The 18,940-nt window shown below is 39.4% G+C and overlaps 1 protein-coding gene across 1 annotated transcript in view; it reads right to left on the reverse strand.

Moving 5' to 3' along the window:
• Window positions 1-18,940, reverse strand: part of Itga1 (integrin subunit alpha 1) — a 142,941-nt gene that overhangs the window by 19,530 nt on the left and 104,471 nt on the right. The window contains 9 exon segments of the mRNA XM_036207009.1: window positions 252-332; window positions 2,568-2,777; window positions 4,820-4,930; window positions 6,056-6,192; window positions 7,233-7,399; window positions 10,073-10,203; window positions 12,351-12,608; window positions 13,770-13,913; window positions 15,404-15,546. Of these exon segments, the coding sequence (XP_036062902.1) occupies window positions 252-332; window positions 2,568-2,777; window positions 4,820-4,930; window positions 6,056-6,192; window positions 7,233-7,399; window positions 10,073-10,203; window positions 12,351-12,608; window positions 13,770-13,913; window positions 15,404-15,546 (1,382 nt within the window).

Genomic DNA, 18,940 nt, shown 5'->3' on the forward strand with positions numbered 1-18,940 from the left:
TCTGTTGTGAAGCCACAAGTCCCCAAGTCACCACCCCCTAATGCTGTCACATTGGGGATTAAATTTCAGTGTACAAATTTTACAGAGAGTGAAAATCATACCCTAGCAGATATTAGGCTACAAGCATTTTGCACTCAATGCTCCTATCTTATATTGTCATAAATCACTCATTAGAAGAATTTACACATTTGTCATTGAGCATATTACTTCCCCCTAGCAATGACTACTTGTATTTTACCCAGCCTCCTTACCATTTCTCCTGTCCTCAGGAAAGGATATCCAACTCTACATGTGATATTTTGATTGGCTTCACAACTATCTTTTTGAATCCCCTAAAATGGAAAATAAACGGAATTAGAGAAGAAACACAAGTGAAATATCTAATCATTTGAGAATTTTCCCAGCTGTGCATTAGCAGCTGCCTTGCAAAGATTTGTCTCTTGGTTTAGCTAGGAGAGTCACAGCATGACAGGACTGCCAGTTCCATAGCTCATGGAGATCTGAAACCATCACTTGAGGGCTCCTGAGGGACAAAGCACACCTTTCGCTGGCAGGAGTGGTCAGGGGTAGCGGAGCACCAACAGCACCAATGGACAGTAAACTGCAGTGGCAGGTGCCGAGGTCACACATCTGCACCATTAGAGCATCCCAAACATGCAGGAGTTTGGAGTCCTGAACAAGAACAAGGCTCTAACTTGCAACCACCAGGGCACAGCTCCTTACTCCACCTAGCGTATAACACAACTAAAGAAAGAGTGGCTATAATACAAGGTCAAGGACCTCCTTAATTTAACAGCCATGCACTATGGGTATTCTTTCTGCTTTCTGCCATGTCCAGAGAGCTGTACACTATGGGTATTCCTGCCTGTCTGCTGTGGCCAGAAAGCTGGCTGGAGTGGATACAGGCAATGCCTTTTAACATAGTTCTCTTTCCAGACACAGCCCACTTTCTCCACATTACACTTATGTGCTCCATTTCTACAATTATTTCATTTTCATAATTAATATTCTGAAAACAAGATGTTATAGTAACAAATGATCCATATATGAGCCTATCTTAGTTACCATATCTCCACATGATATCAAATAGAGTGAAATGACAGTAGCAATTTAAATTTGTGGGAAGTAGACAACAATTTTAATACTATGCATTAATATGTGTGTCTATCATAGTCCTGGGGATTTAACCCAGTGTTTCATGTATGCTAAGCAAGTTCTCCATTGTTTAACTACATTCCTAGACCTAAAGGTATTGGTTTTTAGTATAAATGAAATATTCACATTAGCATTATTCATTTTAATGTGAATCAAAATACCTTAAATTTATTCATGTAAATATATACAGATATTTAACATGGGGATATACTTGGGAATCTGAATCAAAAGCTAAGTTCAAATTTGTAAATACTGACAAATGACCCAGTATCCTATGCAGGGGGTTATTGTCAAGTTAATAAAAGGTCTGACACAGAGATAGGCTATTGCCAAGATGAACCCTTTCATTATAAAATTATAATTAAGTAAGACTTGTCATCTAACAGAAATCTTTGGCTCAAATTTTTCCATAGGAAGAAACATTATCTTGGTTTTTTTTCCAATGGAAACTTCTTTCAGCATCAGAACTTCCCCTTCATCTTTGATTATTATATATTTTACTTGGCTGAATCTCCATTTCAGTGGCTTGATGACTCTATGAAACACAGAAACTTTGAATTGTCAGCTATCCTTATTAAATTCTTAAAATATGAAATACAGGAAGAGATACGCCTTTCCAAATAAATATACAAAAGCTTGGAGGGGGTGAAGGATGGAGAGATGGCCTAGTGGTTAAGAGCACTATTTGCTCTAGGTTGCTCTTCCAGAAGACTCAAGTTTGATTCCAAGCACCCAAGGGCAGCTCACGATGGTCTGTTACTATAGTTCATGGATCCAATGTCCTCTTTCGGCCTCTGTGGTGCTAGGCGCCAGGCAGACATACATATAGGCAAAATACCCACAAACATGAAATAAAATAACAAAAGGTTTTAAATACCTTAAAAGCTTGCACCTATGACCATTAGTGTAGCCTAATACTTAACAAAAATGTCTTCTACTCTTCTCAAATCAATGTTATGAAATTAATTAGCTCAATAGCAGGAAAAATAGGTTCAATAATTGCTGTGGATATTGATCTGTATAAATAAAATGCTGATTGGCCAGTAGCCAGGCAGGAAGTATAGGCGAGACAAGGAGAGAGGAGAATTCTGGGAAGTGGAAGGCGAAGGCAGAGAGAGATATTGCAAGCCGCTGCCATGAGAAGCAAGATGTAAGGTACTGGTAAGCCACGAGCCACGTGGCAACTTATAGACAAACAGAAATGGGTTAATTTAAGATATAAGAACTAGATAGCAATCAGCCTGCCATGGCCATACAGTTTGTAAGCAATATAAGTTTCTATGTGTTTACTTGGTTGGGTCTGAGCGTCTGGTGGGTGAGAGAGATTTGTCCTGACTGTGGGCCAGGCAGGAAAATTCTAACTACAAATAATAATAATCATTGACAGGATAAATGAAAAACAGTGAGTTTACCTCAATTCCTGAAAAAATCAGATTTGGAGAATACTGCACTATTGTCCTGGTATTGTAGGCACTGTCTCTTTTGTTTCTCACTGTGAGGCTGAGATTGAACTTGTCATTCTGGGACCTGACAATCAGCAGGCTCCTTTCTGTGGTGGACACGTCCAGGGTGAGGTCAGAGATGCATTTTTCCTTGTTTCCACAGTCTTTGGCAAAGGGAATCTAAAACGGCCACAGGGACATAGTTCTCATAGTGTAGTTAAACACCACTGAAAAACACCTGTTAGTTTGTGTAATAGAAATGGCATGGGAACCGAGTAAGAAAGAGCTCAACAAAGAAATCGACTGCATTGCTGAGATCTTAAGGAATTTTACATTTACTGCTGACTTTATGGGAGAAAGAATAAATGTCAACTTCTAGTCTTAATTTCCCAGTCCTTTAAAGGAGGTAGATTTCATAGGTATTTTACTAGTATCTGTCTCCCAATGAAGTACTATTTCCAAACATCAAGTCAAGAACTCTAAGATCTAAATCTACACAGCTTCATTTATATGATTTCCTACAAAAAGAATGAGATATTGAAAAACCCTGTTATGAGGCAGCGAAATGGTCCTGCCATGTATCTGGAAACTTGATTCTTCTTTTTGAAGTCCGCTGTCCTCTTATCCAGGCTATCATCACGCATGTCTTCCTAGCCTCCTCTCCATATCTTCCAGGTCCCCTGTCACCTCTCTGTCTTCTTCTGTTAAAGCAGCCCATCCACGGCCATTCAGTACCCATTTGTTTCCTTCAGTCACTTAACATGCTGTGGCAGTTGTAGTTTTAAACAGCACTCATCTGGTATCCACGGAGCTAAATTAAAACAGTCAACAGCACTGCACTGTCCTTTAAACTGTCTGTAATCTGGGTAGTCTCACCAAACCCCAGAAGATCTCACGCTGGCCTGTGCGTCCAGGCATATGCTGTTATCACCTTCACCTGTGTGCTTTGGTTTCAGCTACAGTAGCCAGTATCTTAAGCCCTTGCAATGGCTCAGCGTCTTCACACATACTATCATCCACCCACACTGCAAACAGGGTGGAAAATTACCCAGTCTTTCAGGGCTCGACTTAAAAGCCACAACTACATGGGGGCTTTCTCTGACTCCCCAGACTAGGTAGGAATTGTTTGCAAAATCTGAAATTCTTCACAGCACAGCATTTAATTACTGCTGGCAGCCCAATTCCTAGGTGAGACTGATGCCATGTTTGGTGCATGTAAGATAATAGACACATCAGGAAAGGTTGGAGGGGGAGACTGGAAGGTGGATGAACGAAAAAATTGAATTTCCTGTCTCTATAGCTTTTCTCTCTTGTGACCGATACTCTTTCCCTCTCTGTCCCCTCAGCCACTCTTGGGTGTGTGCCAGTGGACTTTGGGAATGGAACAGAGGTGGCACAGCTTAGTCCCTCCCCATCTCTTCTGTTCTTGGGGCAGCATTGTGGCCACAGGAAGCCCATATGCTTCTCTGCTCCTATGCCACAGCTGTGGTGGTGTGAGTGAAAATGGCATCCATGGGCTTCCATATTTGAATGTTTGCTCCTCAGTTGGTGGCACTGTTTGAGATAGATCAGGGGGTGTGGCCTTGGTGGAGTAGGTGCGGCCTTGGTGGAAGAGGTTTGTCATTGGAAGTGGGCTTTGAGGTTTCAAAAGCGCAAGCCAAGCCCAGTCTCTGTGTCTGTGTCTGTCTCTGTCTCTGTCTGCCTGCTTCCTGCAGATCAGGATGGAAAGTGCTCTGGTGCCATGCCTGTCTGTTTCTCACCATGATGATCATGGACTAACTAACCCTCTAACACTGTAAGCGAGCTCCTAGTTAAATGTTTTCTTTTCTAAGAGTTGTCTTGGTCGTGACGTCACTTCATAGCAATAGAACACTAAGACACAAGCTTTTACACCACAGGCCTCCACCAGGAAGGCCAGAGATGAATCTACACTGCTGACAAGTGGTTAGCTAGTATGAGGTCCAGTATGAGTGGATCATTATTCCTAAACTGTGTCTCATCACTTAGTGCTTATTAGCACAAATGCCTTTTTCAATTATTGATGTAAAATTCTCTTAAACCCCAGCAAGAGGGGGTTCTGAGGAATGGGAGAAGTCTAGAATTGCCCAATTCTCTCTCTCTGTCTCTCTCCTCCTCCCTCACACAAATGATTTAAATTATGTGTCTATGTGTTTTTAGCTTTTCTAATACATTCACAAACAGACATTGTCAATTAATCTTACATGTTCGTGGACTGAGTTTGGCAGGGCATCATCAAGCACAGGCCCACTTTCTGGATCCGTAAGATTAAAATCCAAAGTCACTCTCACGGAGTCCTGGAAGTCATGCTTGTCCTACAAGTGGAAACAGAGTATTTGTCACTGGTGTCATGTTTGCTGGATGTTAGGACCCTGTTGCAGCATCCCTCTGCCCTGTGATTCTTGCAACATTCCTGCTCACCTACTCTGACATCACACCTCAGGAGGCCTTTGCTTCACTGAAGTGGTATAGCTGTTCTGTTTTGACAAGGGTCATGGCTAGAAAGCAGTAGCTCCAGAATGACAGGTAACTCTCTCAGAGCTCCATAGAGGGACTTGCCAGAGTCCTGGATATACCACACTGAGTTGCACGGTAAAGCATTGTTTCCCTTGAGACCCATGCCAGTAGCTGCTTCTGGGAAAATGTCTCTCTCACGTTAAGAAGGCAGACTCTTCCAATGCAGCTGTAGTGCACTCATAGACACCTAAACCTATGGAATTTTGCACTGTGTACTGATACAGAAATGATGTGAATGGGATTAATGTTTTCCATTTCAGTAAGAATCATTGTTATTGGTGTCAAAAACAATGATCTTTATATACATTGTTGTGAACTGTCTCAGTAGCCCTCTGTGGTGGGTAGCTATGATGATTCTTATTTTTTTGGATTTTTTCAAGACAGGGTTTCTTTGTGTAACAGTCCCAGCTGTTCTGGAATTCACTGTGTAGACCAGGCTAGCCTTGTACTCACAGAGATTCACCTGCCTCTGCCTCCTGAGTGCTGGGATTAAAGGTGTGCACCACCACCACCCGGCCTGATGATTCTTATTTTATGCAGAGCCTCTGAGACTAAATGACTTGCCCACAGTCATTCAGAACAGAAGACACCTGGGATAGAAACCCTATCCCACTCAGCTCTAGAGCAAATATTAAAATAGCTAACATAATTCAAAGGGATTTCATAATGTTTGAAGCTAGTACATTGCTGTTAGCATTGGTCCTTGAGCAGAGCTCATACTCTGATCCTGTACATCTGGCTGCTGTCACTGTCAGACAGCAACTGCTAACCAAATTTCATACAAGTCCTAACTTGTCGGTTCTCAGTTCTGAATAACTAAAGCAGAGGGACAAACACACACACACACACACACACACACACACACACACACACACACTCCTCTCAGTCTGGAAGAAGGCAGCTGTAATACACGATTTACTTGCCAACATGTAGAAGGAATGCCTAGTGCATTCTGATTCTCGAACTGTGATGTTTCTTTGAACCTTTCTTTCCTGAGTTCCAGAGAAAAAACTCCGCGATATCTGTCTCAGTGAGTCAAGGGTGATACGATACTGCAAATCTACAAACACATGAAGGAACATTTGACAGACACGTATCTAGGGATGACTCTCACATGACCCCACTCCAATTAGCATTACAGAAAAAGCCCTTGAGCAAATGAATCGATAAATGGTCCTACACTGAGAATATTCGTATTGCTACAATACAGAGATAGAAGCAGTCATGGACATAACCTTGAAAGTCTACAGAATGGCTCTCTGACTTGATCATGCATTTAACATTTAAGTTACAATTATGTGTAATGTATGTATGCATGCACACCCTCATATAAACATATATGTGAACTATGATTTATCAACCAAGTCTGAATTTACTAAATTTTTGTTCAAAATAATTTTTTAGAGTTCACAAATATTGGCAAACAGCCTGGGATACTGATTGATTTCAAATTAATTTCAATAAGACAAAAATAAACAAAGACCATTTTTACCTTTCTGTAGAAGTGTGCCATCTTAGATTATGTCAAAAACATGAAATTCCACAAAATAAGCCCTCATAGCTTTGATCCCAACATATTTCAACATCACTGAAGACCTCCTTAGAATGTTCAGGGCACAAAGCTGAGGGGACACACAGATTGACTGACTCTATACACCTGAGTGTCACACACAGAATATGTCTGGCTAAACACAAGAGCCTCATCTCAGTGAGAAAAATGCCTTGGGCTGGCTGTGAAGTAGTCAGGTCATCTGCAATACCAGTGTCCCCCAGGAGGGGGCAGGAGAAGGGTGAGGATTCTTTTTCAAAAAATCTTTTCTATCTTTTTAAATGCTCCCTGTGAGAGTGTATATAATATACATATATGGGAGGTATAGGTAAATGTGAAACTTTTAGGTCACTGCATTCAAACATGTAATTTCTGCTAGAGAATTTACTAGGTTCCCTAATTGCTCCTCCTAGAGCAGGAGTGGTTTCAGGGGTCAACAGGCTCAATGGGCCAATGTTTGGAGCAGTTAATTATGCTTGGGAGAGGTCATCATCCTGGAGCCAATACACTTTCTTCTGCCCGAAAGTACTTGCCACCATCATGATGCTTACCAGCTTCGTAAACTGAGTCTTCTTTAGACTTTAATTTCACATAAAAACATATTGTAGCATTTATGCATACTGTTTCTTTTCCCTCCACATGGCAGTTTTTCTTTTGAATATTCACTTTATTGGGTTCAAAACTCATGGTCACTTTAACTACAGCCACATCTCTGGCCCTGCAAAGACATAAACAATGGGATTACTCACACACTGTTGCATTTAACTGGGGAGGGTAACGTGGGAGCTTCAAAGGACACTCTCCTTTGTGGACTGTATGTGCTTTTAGGACTATTGTTCTCTAATGGTTATTTGATACATGAAAGGTTGTATCTCATGTCCTAGGAGACCTTCGTTGTTTAGAACCATCTTAGACATCTCGTTCAAAGACAGAAGACTTAAAATGGAACCCAGTGGCCAGATGCAAGCTCAGAATCAAAATGGTATTTGGGGATCTCTCTGAGTTTGTTTCCAATTTGGAAAGGATTCAAAGGCACCTAGGAAACTAGCTGCCTCCTGCTGGCTTTCATCAAAACTATAACACTTCTCTGTTCCTGAGGATGTAGCCTTGCTGTTGTTTCTTGGAAGAAGAAGAAGAATGTTTGAGACACTGTGAGTGTCTGCTCTTTCATGTAACTCCCAAGTTAGCTTTAATCATCAGAACTGCTGCAGTCTCCAGTCCTTAACCATGGCTTTGCTTCCCACAGTTTCAGTTATCCATGGTTGGTAGCCTGGGTGAAAAAATATTAAACAGAAAACTCCAGGAAGAAAATAATCATGTTTAAATTAGGCAGTGTTCCAAGTAGCATGATAAAATCTGTAATTTTCCCATTGTATGCCTGGGCTGTGAACCATTCCCTGTCTTTACATTTTAATGGCACTCTACTATACCAGCAAAGACATAAACTTGCCTTTCATTAGATTTTTAGCTTTCTTTTCTGCGTTTTTTTTTTCCCTTGTATGCCTGTATGTGCATGTGAGGAATAGAGAGATTCGTGTTAGATTTCTTCCTCTATCAACCTCAATCTATCTTTGTTTAGAAACAGTCTTTCTCTGAACAGAGGGCTCACTGATGCAGCTAGGCTACTTGGCCTGCAGACCCAGGAGATTCTTGTTTGCCTACCTCTCCTGTACCAGGGCTCCATATGTTGTCATGCCTTTCTTATGTGGGTGGTATGAATGAGAATTCCTGGGAAGAGGCTGTGTCTGCAACTGTCTGATTAGAACAGTGGTGGTGTGGAAAAGCTGCCATGCTACAGGTCTGAAGCCAAATTATTTTACCTTGGCCTAGTTTTAACCCCCTGGATTCCTCATCCAACCCTGTGTCAGAACTCACATCCTGTAACTAATAGACAAAACCCTTTTGGGATCTATCAACTTAGCAGATCACTAACTTCAAACTAACACAAGGCTAAGAATGTCATCAGATAACATCTGAGATCTGTAGAAAAGATTTTTCCAGTTTTCTGTCACTCCGATGTAGCAACCAAACATTTTAAAATTGCCCCAATTTATGAATTTCTTTATTCGGTTATTGTAAAATGTCACAAACTGTTTCCACACGGGAACATTATATCAGGGGAGGCTTAAATGACTTGATTATATATTCCCAAGACTTGATACAGTCTTTCATATTTGCTTAAGAATAAATCATACTGTCCATTCCTGTAAGATAAGAGTTGTTGGGGCTGGAGAGATGGCTCAGAGGTTAAGAGCACTGACTGTTCTTCCAGAGGTCCTGAGTTCAATTCCCAGCAACCACATGGTGGCTCACAACCATCTGTAATGAGATCTGGTGCCCTCTTCTGGCCTGCAGTCATACAGGCTGTATACATAATAAATAAATAAATCTTTTTAAAAAATCCATAAATAAAAAAAAAAAAGATAAGAGTTGTTCTTTCAGCGACAGTGGGAGGAATCCAAACTCAGGCCCTCATGCTACTGTGGTAGGTAGGCTTCCCTGGTGGAGCCATCTCCCTAGCCTATCCAGTCACATTAGGAAGTGGTTATTGCATATGGTGCTCTGCTGACTCTAGAGATCACACATTTTAAGGAATATTTATTTCTACACTATACCTTTAAATTGTTTTAGGAAGCAAATTCCTTTAATAAGCAAGACTATCTTAAGATTTTTGAATGCTTATTGAGAAACACTTGGTGAATTTTTAGTTAGTTTACTCCTCGCCAGCAATGAATGGGCATGTCTGGTTTCTTTTGGGGTGATATAGATTCTCTAGACGGGCTTGACTAAATGTCTACTCAACTCATCCTTTCTTTCCCAACTATATCTTTATGGAAGTGTTGGTGTGTGGTCCATATAACTGGGCTTTTGCTATCTGCTGATTGACAGCATCTGCTCAGTCACCTGCCTTCTGTATCCTGTTGCAGTCCCACCTTCTGCATGGCAAAATCTTGGTCCTTACAATGCACTACCTGAGCCTATTTTGTTCTGCTGTCAATGAAGCCTGGCCAGGGGTCTTCATTCATTTCTGTGATGCAGGTAAACTAACAAAATCAGTTATCTCTGAAAACTCAAACAATTCAGAGTGAGGAATATTTTCTTATTTACACATGTCTTCTAAAGACACCACCCATACAGCTTCCCCCAAAAGATAACATTTGTTTTAGTGTCGAGTACATAAGTGAGAATCAAATTAAGACTTCATTCTACCCACTCCTAGTCAGCTTCCTTGTTCTTAAGATTCACTGATGCATCAATCCATTGAATAACTTGCATCTTGCCAGTACAGCATGTCAGGAAATAGATATTTGATATGGCAAGAGTTCTAATCATACTATGTGGTCTGGAATCATACTGCCAAATGTATATCCAGATGTTATAGCATACATACCAGAAGAGGGCAGCTCCACCGAGACCTCCAATGGTCACATCAGTCAGACCGTCACCATTTAAATCCATCTCCCCATGGATAGACTGGCCAAAAAATTTCAGTGTCTTGCCATCCCCACCTGATGGAATACGCTGTGAAAATCCCAACAGACAGGTTGAAGTGGAAGAGGCCATTTAAAATAGTTTTGAATAAATCTGTGAGTTTGGATTAGTGAATAAAATTAAAAAATAATGATCTTTTGGGCATTGAGAGGGCTCTGAGTAGAAGCAAGAGGAAATCCTGAGATATTCCCAAAGGAAATCGTTCTTCCTATGGTACAGACTGTCAGGTCAGGGTTAGAGACTTAGAGAGAGGGGAAATTGATATATAATGTCATTTTGTCTAATGCTCAAGAGGAATCTGAGCAACAGGCTCTGTTTCTACTTCTTTTTCCATTCTAATAAACAGATATATTCAAAGGTACTAGAAACTTTGAAGACACATCGTATATGCAAGAGAAAGAACAGATGACTGAATGGGACAATTAAAAAAAGTGTCCTAAAACACCCATCTCCACTCACCTCCACCCCTAATATGAGGAGGGCACTGTGAATATGGGGTTCTTGAAGCCTCGTCCATGTACCTGTGCACCTCACCTTACACAGAAAGTGATCTTCCTATGCTCTGTAGCTTAGTGTTTGTCCAAGTAGATGCTATTTTGATAGAATCTGTTGGCAAGGAGACAGGACTAATAGACCCTTCCTAAACTTTGGATATTCTTTTCCTTCTTGATTCCTTTTAAGTAACAAAAAGGAAGCAGTCAAACCAGAAAAAGTGATGTGGAAATACCATATGTCCCTTGACAAATATTCCCATAATTTTTTGGCACACCAATCAGAAGATATGTGCCTCATTAGCTCTAAAGGAGCTGATACTGCTTGATTCTAGGTCATGCTGCGTTCCTGGAAATGGGTAAGTGCATTCTCATCTGTTCCCTGGGTAAGCACTTTCCACTAAAAAAAAAAAAAAAAAAAAAAAAAACCAATTGAACTCAAATACTGTTTTGCTAATTTTGTTAAAGCTGCATGTTTATTTACCACTACTTTAAAAAAATGCATTACATATGACAATTTATTCCATTAAACAATTAAAAATCTTTCTTTGCTCCAAATGCTATTCAGGATTCATCCTGAAAGAACAAAGCAACAAAATGCAAGAAACCTCTTTGTGTGAATTTTCTGGTTCCCCAATGCCCCCTGGATAATGCCCCAATGCCTGCCACTAGCTGAGTATATAATCCCACAAAGATTTTTAAGAGAAACAAATCATTTGTCAAGTGGACAGGAGTGTTGTTACTTATATGAGCCTTTTATTTTGTTCACTATTATGTCATTATAACTTCATAAAAAGTTAACAAAATATTACATGAGTAGGTTTTGAGAATTCTGTTGACTATAGAAATAAAAGAGACCACTGAAATGTAAAAAGAAATAGCTATTGGCTGGATTCTCTTCGTGGCTTAGATGCTATAGAGTGTTGATTTAGTGTTGAATTACAAGCTATTTATTCATAATAGCTCATTGCTTAGCTGACTATGATTATACAGAAACTTCCCATTATGTTACAACTTCTCTAAACTCTCTTGTGTTTATGATGCATTAAACATTTATGTGAGTGAATATTTTTCTCATGTAATAAGAAATTAAATTTATAGATTAGGTCAATAAATATAAAACTGCTTAACTATCAATAAATTTAAACAAGAATAACAGAAATCCCCTGAAGGTCAAGATTAATCATTCACAATTTTTTCCAAGAAGAATTACTTGAGAAAAAATTATAAACCTCAGAAATCAATATTAATTTGATAAAAAATATATAATATTAATTCATAATTATAAATTTAATGTCATTTTGTTTAATAACAATATGGGCACTGAATAAAAAAACACAGTCTCATCTCCCATATTGTCTATATCATTGCCCCCTTACTCTTTGGGGTTAAACATGTTGTAGATGTCAAGGAACATTATTATCAGGTGGTCTGGTTTTCTATTTTTTTACCATTTCAAATGATCAGGTCCACAAAGGCAGACAAGTAATCACAGAAAAATAACCAGATAATGGTATAAAACACTAGCTAATTCTTCTAAGAAAGAACACAGGGAGACACTCTTAAGTAGTTTCCTGGGAGAGTTAAAATAAACAAAAGAAACAAAGTAAGTTATGAGTTGTGGAGAAAGGCAGGTGAGACCACTGGGCATGGTAGAGTGAGAGCCTGTGGGGAACTGTGTCTTACTTGTGCGTACTTCTTCCTTATGGTCTTATCACTGCCGTGATAAATGTAGACAGCTCCCGCATGGTCATCCTCCAGTGGAGCTCCGATCACGATGTCATTAAATCCATCCAGGTTGAGGTCTTTTACAGCAGCAATTGCTGTTCCAAATCGGGCTCCACAGGGCTCATTCTTGTTTTCTTTTGTGCATGAATTATCCTTCAGAGATGAACAGCACGTCTGCTTAATTGGTTCCAGGCTCATTTGATATTCAAACCTTGTCTGGAGGGAAGACAAACAGAATGCTTAAGAGGTCCCAGCACTGTTCCAGAGGAGCAGGTTTGTTTTTAAGAGCATGCTAAACCAGCCTTATGAAATAACCATTAGCATACCAACAGCAAACCTGTAAGATATATGAAGAAGTAGGAAAGCCAAAGGAGCCTCGGGGGGGGCAAGCATGCTGAGAATTCCAACAGGCTCTTCTTAATGAAGCTAAGGATATAATTAGTAGCATGTTTTTGACTTATTAAAGAACTGTAAATGAAATCCTCCATTGTGGTCCCAGCCCTGCTTTCCTGACAGTGTACTTCTTAGCCAAGACTCTGTCCATTCTCCACTGAAGACAAGGACAAAATTTACTCTGCTCAAAAGCAAACCTTTGAAAGCTACCCAGAGTGGAGGGAACCATAGATAAGGCTAAGAAAGAACACACTTTTTTGGAAAAAGAGGGAGTGACAGAAAGAGGAGGTTCTTTCCCCCAAACACACAGGAGAAAGCCAAGAAAAAGATAGGAAAAAAAGGTATGTAATTTGGTATTTAAAATAATTAGTATGAGAAAAAAATAAGAATTAAAAAACAATAACGGCAAAACAAGCCACTATCCTGTCTGTAAATAGCAAACATCCTTTTAATAAAGGAGGAAAAAATTACTTCTCCCAATAAATGATGTCTAAAGCTAAGATTGAAATCAGAATCTCCCTTCACTTGGCAAAGTGTTTCTAAAACCCATACTGTCTCCCAGGAAGGGCCTGGTACCACTGCTATCAAGTTGCATCTGTCTATCACCATGGTAACTGTGGATGCCCTCAGCTTAGCCGGGCTAGAGCTCTTGAATAGGTTATGAGCAGGATTATTTACCAGGTGAGTGGCATTTTTATTTGCCTTTTAGAAAGTACTGTATACTCCAGTTTAAAAAAAAAAAAAGTGAATGAAACAAAACTGGATAGTAATGACAAATATCTTATTTTTAAGAAAAACATAATTAGTGTCTGAAAGTAGTTTACTTAGATTCTAAATGTTCCTTTTAAAACCACGAAATTGAATGGGACTTGCAAACTTCTTAGATCATTTTTCCCCCCAAGCAAGTGAAAAATATTCTAGCTGTATTAGCGGTATCTGAAAGGAAGGGATTTTTCTGGATTCACCAAACTCAGATGCTCTTACCTTGTTCACAGCATACACATAGACTTTGCCCTGCTCCTCTTTCTCTGTCCCCATGTACATGGGGGCCCCGACAAGAAGCAGGTCGGTATAAGAATCTTTGTCAATGTCAACTGTTGTCAAGACACTACCAAAGTAGGAACCGATCTAGGACACAAGACAAAAGAGTAGGGATGAAATCTCAGAAGTGCTCCAGGAATGGAAGTCTGCCATTCCATTAATTGTCCTAGTCCAGAAGCAGGAGTGAGAGATGGTATCAAAGGCAAAGGCACCAAGATACAGAGACTCTGCCTAGCCAAATCTTCTGTAGACTGAAGCATGATGTGGCACTGACTTTGAGGATGACCACTAATGGCAGATTTCTGTCTAGGAGTTAGAGACATGACTACCTTTATTTCTATTGTGACTGTCCTTGCTTGTCCACATATTAAATTAGCACTACCACGGTGAGTTTCTCAAGGAAAAAAAAACAACAAATGAGATTGAAGGGGGTTTCTGGTTTCATCATTGTATAAATACAGTACCAGGGGAATATGTGACAAATTCATAAAAGCGGCTGAGTATCTCTAAAATAGTGCAGAGTATATTGGTCTCAGATGAGTGCTTACTCAATAGTGGCTAAGTTGTGGTCCCAGCAGTTACAAGGAACAGAAAAATAGGAAAAGACTTCAGGGCTCCCCTCTTGAACAACATTCTAAAGAAAAGGACCCATTTTAGTGGGGAAGTGGTTTTACACTATCTAAAAGCTTAAATCACTTTTCATAGATTGACCTGTATTTAATACTTTACATTCTTAATGTTCCTCTTACAGATATTTCTATTGTAGGCTTATTTTTATCTTTGTTCTCATAATTCTGCTTCTGTATCACATATAACATTTTTATTTTTTATTTTTTTTGGTGGGATGTGAGGGATTGAGATACAGTCTTTTTCTGTAGACCAGGCTGGATTGGAATTCACTATCTAGCCCAGGCTTTTCTTGAACTTGTGGCAATTCCCCTGTCTCAGCTGCTAGGGTACTAGGATCATAGGTATAAGCTACCACGTACACTAAAAACAATGCTTGTTTTTCATCCTTGCAGGAGCCTTTTTCTCCTCTCCTCTCCTAAACGGTGCCCTGCCCTAAAGGTCAGGCCTGTAGTTTTCTTTGGATTCTCTAAGCTAGGTGAAGATGCTTCCCCAAGGCTTTCACTTTGCTACTGCGCTCTGGGTTCCAGGCTGTTTCTAGAAACTGTTGGATATGAATGTGATGATGCATTTTTGAATGTTCTTTCAGTGATCCTTAAAGTACAACTTCACAGACATTTAAAAGGCTTATCATTTTTAAAGCCTCCTTCTCTCTTATGAGTGCATCCATGCAACTACCCTTTTATGCTTCTTGATGTTTTAGGTCTTAGTGTTTCTTGTGTATTTTGAATAAAACTACATGTAACCTCTATCGTCCATACATATCTACCTCTACCTCATTCCAACTGACAGTGTTTATGACATCAAAGTTATGGCTACTTCACACCTCTCCAAAGAATTAATGGAAAGCCTTCTTCACAGTGGATTTTGAATAATTGGGTTTTTCAAACTTTAGGTCAAAAGTCACAGAATTCATACAGATTACAGAAAACAATTTATTTCGAGTTTACCTGCTCTCCACCAAGTGTCTGGAGAATTTTGATGTTCCCATCCTCCATCTTGTAGATGACGACCTGGCCTGTATGATTGTATCGAGGCTGTCCAGCGACATAGAGGACATCTCCAGGGACAGTGGCAGAGTTCACTGTGTAACCTAACCAAAGAGAGATCCCAGATGTGTACCCAGACCCTTAAAGTCCTTTGCAATATATTATGAATTACTAAATGGTTAGGCTAATCATTTTTATATTTTCTTAGATTTTGTGCTGGTGAGAAGCTCCTTGTTCCTACCACACTTGTATGGCTCTTCAATGATAATTTCCCCCAAACCAAGTTTTTCGTTGTTTATAGATAGAAATGATTCAGCAATGATGACAGAAAAGTGTAACATGAATCTTAAAATGCCTAATTAATAAAAACAAACCTGGAGCCAGATCAGAGAGACAGAACAGGTCACAGCTAACCTCACCTCGCCAACTTCTCAGCCGATCCTGTTTCCTCAAACTGGAAGCCTGAGTCCTCATCCAGAATAAATCTCAGATGAACTGCTGCTAAAAGCCTAAAAGCTTAACCAGGCTCTAGTTCCTGGTCCTTACGCCTTATATACCTTTCTGCTTCCTGCCATCATTTCCTGAGATTAAAGGCATGTGTCACATGCCTGGCTGTTTCCAGTGTGGCCTTGAACTCACAGAGATCCAGACGGATCTCTGCCTCTGAAATGCTAGGATTAAAGGTGTGTGTGTGTCACCATTTTCTGGCCTCTATATCTAGTGGCTGTTTGTTTTCTGACCCCCAGATAAGTTTATTAGGATGCACAATATATTGGGAAACACAATATCATCACAGAAAAGGGGTGGGGGGAAGGTACCTACATGCACTTGTGCACAGTCATGCACACTCACACACACCTTGAAACCCTACAATCACCATTGTGGAGCAAATTAATTACATTTTATTTAGATCAATGATTCTCAACATGTGGGTCACAATCCCTTTGGGGGTTGCATGACTCTTTCACAGGGCTTGCCTAAGATCAGCAGAAAACACAAATATTTACATTATGATCCATAACAGTAGCAAATTTACAGTCATGAAATAGCAATGAAAATAATTTAATACATGAGGAACTGTATTAAAGGGTCACAGCATTAGGAAGGTTGAGAACCACTGATCTAGATACAAGTGTCTGTACTATCAACACTAATTATTTTATATACTCAGATGACAGAAAATATAATCTCTTCCTGCATTGCTAACCCCTTTTCAAACTGCAGTTTTATAGGTTAAAGGTTGTTTGTCTGAGTTGTATCATAGAGGTCTTGCCTTTACTTTCTGACCATTTGCTGATGGACTAATGGAATTTAGGTGTTTTGTTGTTGTTTTATTTTTTGTTTGTTTTAGCATTATTTGTACTATGTTTGAGGTAACAAAAAGCAAGTCTGAGGACTTTTTTCCCCTTATTTTAAATATTTTGACAATAAATTTCAAATAATCGATTACAGGATCAATTTTCCTCATTCTTACAATTCGAGGTGAGCCACTTCCAAGACATGACTACTAGGATTATTCTGTGAACTGCTGTATGAGAGTCATTCAGTTTCACTAAACCTTCTCAAGCATTGTATGTGAGTACCATGATTTATAGTTGTGGGTGTTTTGTTGGGTGCTAAATTATTAAATTAAATTAAAACTGAGTTTTTTTTCATACATCTACTCATCTCATTTTTCATGCTCTGTAAAATTTTCTTTTACCTGCTTCTGCTTTCAACTACATATATTATGTCATGTTGACATTTTTCATGAGCCCTACGTTTTTGTTTTTGTTTTTTTTTCTATTTTCCTTTTCCTTCTATGCCACATCCACTTAAGGTCTAAGAACACTTTGTTCTAGTTCTGTCAGAGTCATCTTGTTATGACAGAGCTAGCTCATGCATGGGTCAATTTGATCATGGGCTCTGTGCCTTCCTGCATCCTTTGCATGGCCAAGCACTCATCATAGGTGTCTCTGTTGATTTAGCTCAATCACCAGGGAATACATGGACAACTCCCAAGTTTGGCATTACCTTATAAATTTGTATACATGTACAGCAAAGTTTCCTTACCATTATTGGGCATTCACTCCTTTTTTGAGGCCTTGGACCTAGCTATAAGTCCATCTCTGCAGAGATGGAAAGACCCACAATATAATGGTAAAGTCTCTATTGAGATACACAGTGACTTTCCAGATATTCACAGCCTTGATGGCCTGGGAAGTTTCTCAGATGTTATTAAAATGAACATGATGTTTTGAGTATCTTGATATACATGATTTTGAGGGGAGTTCTGGATCAAGTGCATAGCAAACCCTCCCAAGAGGTCACTCCTGGGCAGTTAGGAAAAGAGCTTGAATTGTGGCTATAGTTCAGATTACTATTATTTTCTGAAGGAAAAATAGTTTTGCTTTTTGTATCTGTAGAGAATGGAGCTAAATTAATAGATAACTCTTGCTATCCATAGGCTTGAGTTCTGCAGAAGGAAGCAATGCTGTCATAGTTAGAAGTGACTTATTACTGGAATAGAAGACAAGCATAATTCAAAAAGTGATAGAGAGCCACTTCCAACTGTGAAAGAGGTCATATTTTTAATTTAAGTAGTAAATATTTTACTATAAGTTAAATAATTGTTTTTGTACAAATAATGTTTATATAAGTGCTAAGGGAACAAAATTGGTCAGGCATATTATCCTTTGTGAATTTTTCATCTGTTTTCATACCTTCATCTTCCTTTGTGAAGGATGAGTGTTGCCTAGTTTCATACTTTCTGGGAAGAACAGGAGCCTTGGTGATGGAGTAGGAATGAATGGCTTATCTTCATTTTGTGCCTTTAGCTCACATGCTCCTTTAGAGCTTGTCAGGCTTATTAGAACATAGTATGGATGTGTTAGAACAAAGTACGAATGAAGGGGACAGAGTTCGGGCTCCCCCATATTCTCACCACCACACTCAAACTCAGCATGGCTAAGCACATACTGAGGCAGGTTATGGGGTGAGAAGAATTTGGGTGGATGGCTCTGTCCCGATAGGGGTGTTCATGCTTCACTTCCCACTGCCTCCTTTTCATTGATGAACACAGATTTCTCTAGAGGGTTGGCCTCTCATTTTGCCCTCTTTGTAAGATTTCACATGGTCTTACTGGTTGCCTTTCACCCAGATTTCAGAGCAGTGAACTCAGTCTCTCCCATAATTTTACAATACCCACAGCAAAATATTTGGAAGCCTTATTTCAGATTTGAAAAAATATTTGGGGATAGGTTAGGGGAAGCACATGAAAGACATCTTACACCTATTGGACACCTGTTGGTAAATGTCTTATACCTTAACTTTTGACTAAGGTAATGAAATGAACAGAAAATACATTAATATACAATAGACAGAATATGTAAATTTATCTTTTCTTATGCATAGGAAAACCATAAATATGCACATCTATTTACATATATTTGCGTATATACATTGTCAACTAGTAATTTTTCCAGTTTCATTGAATAAAAGGGGCCATATGTGGTGGGT

This window comes from Onychomys torridus, chromosome 15 (genome assembly GCF_903995425.1).
Source record: "Onychomys torridus chromosome 15, mOncTor1.1, whole genome shotgun sequence".
Classification (NCBI taxonomy): Eukaryota; Metazoa; Chordata; class Mammalia; order Rodentia; family Cricetidae; genus Onychomys; species Onychomys torridus.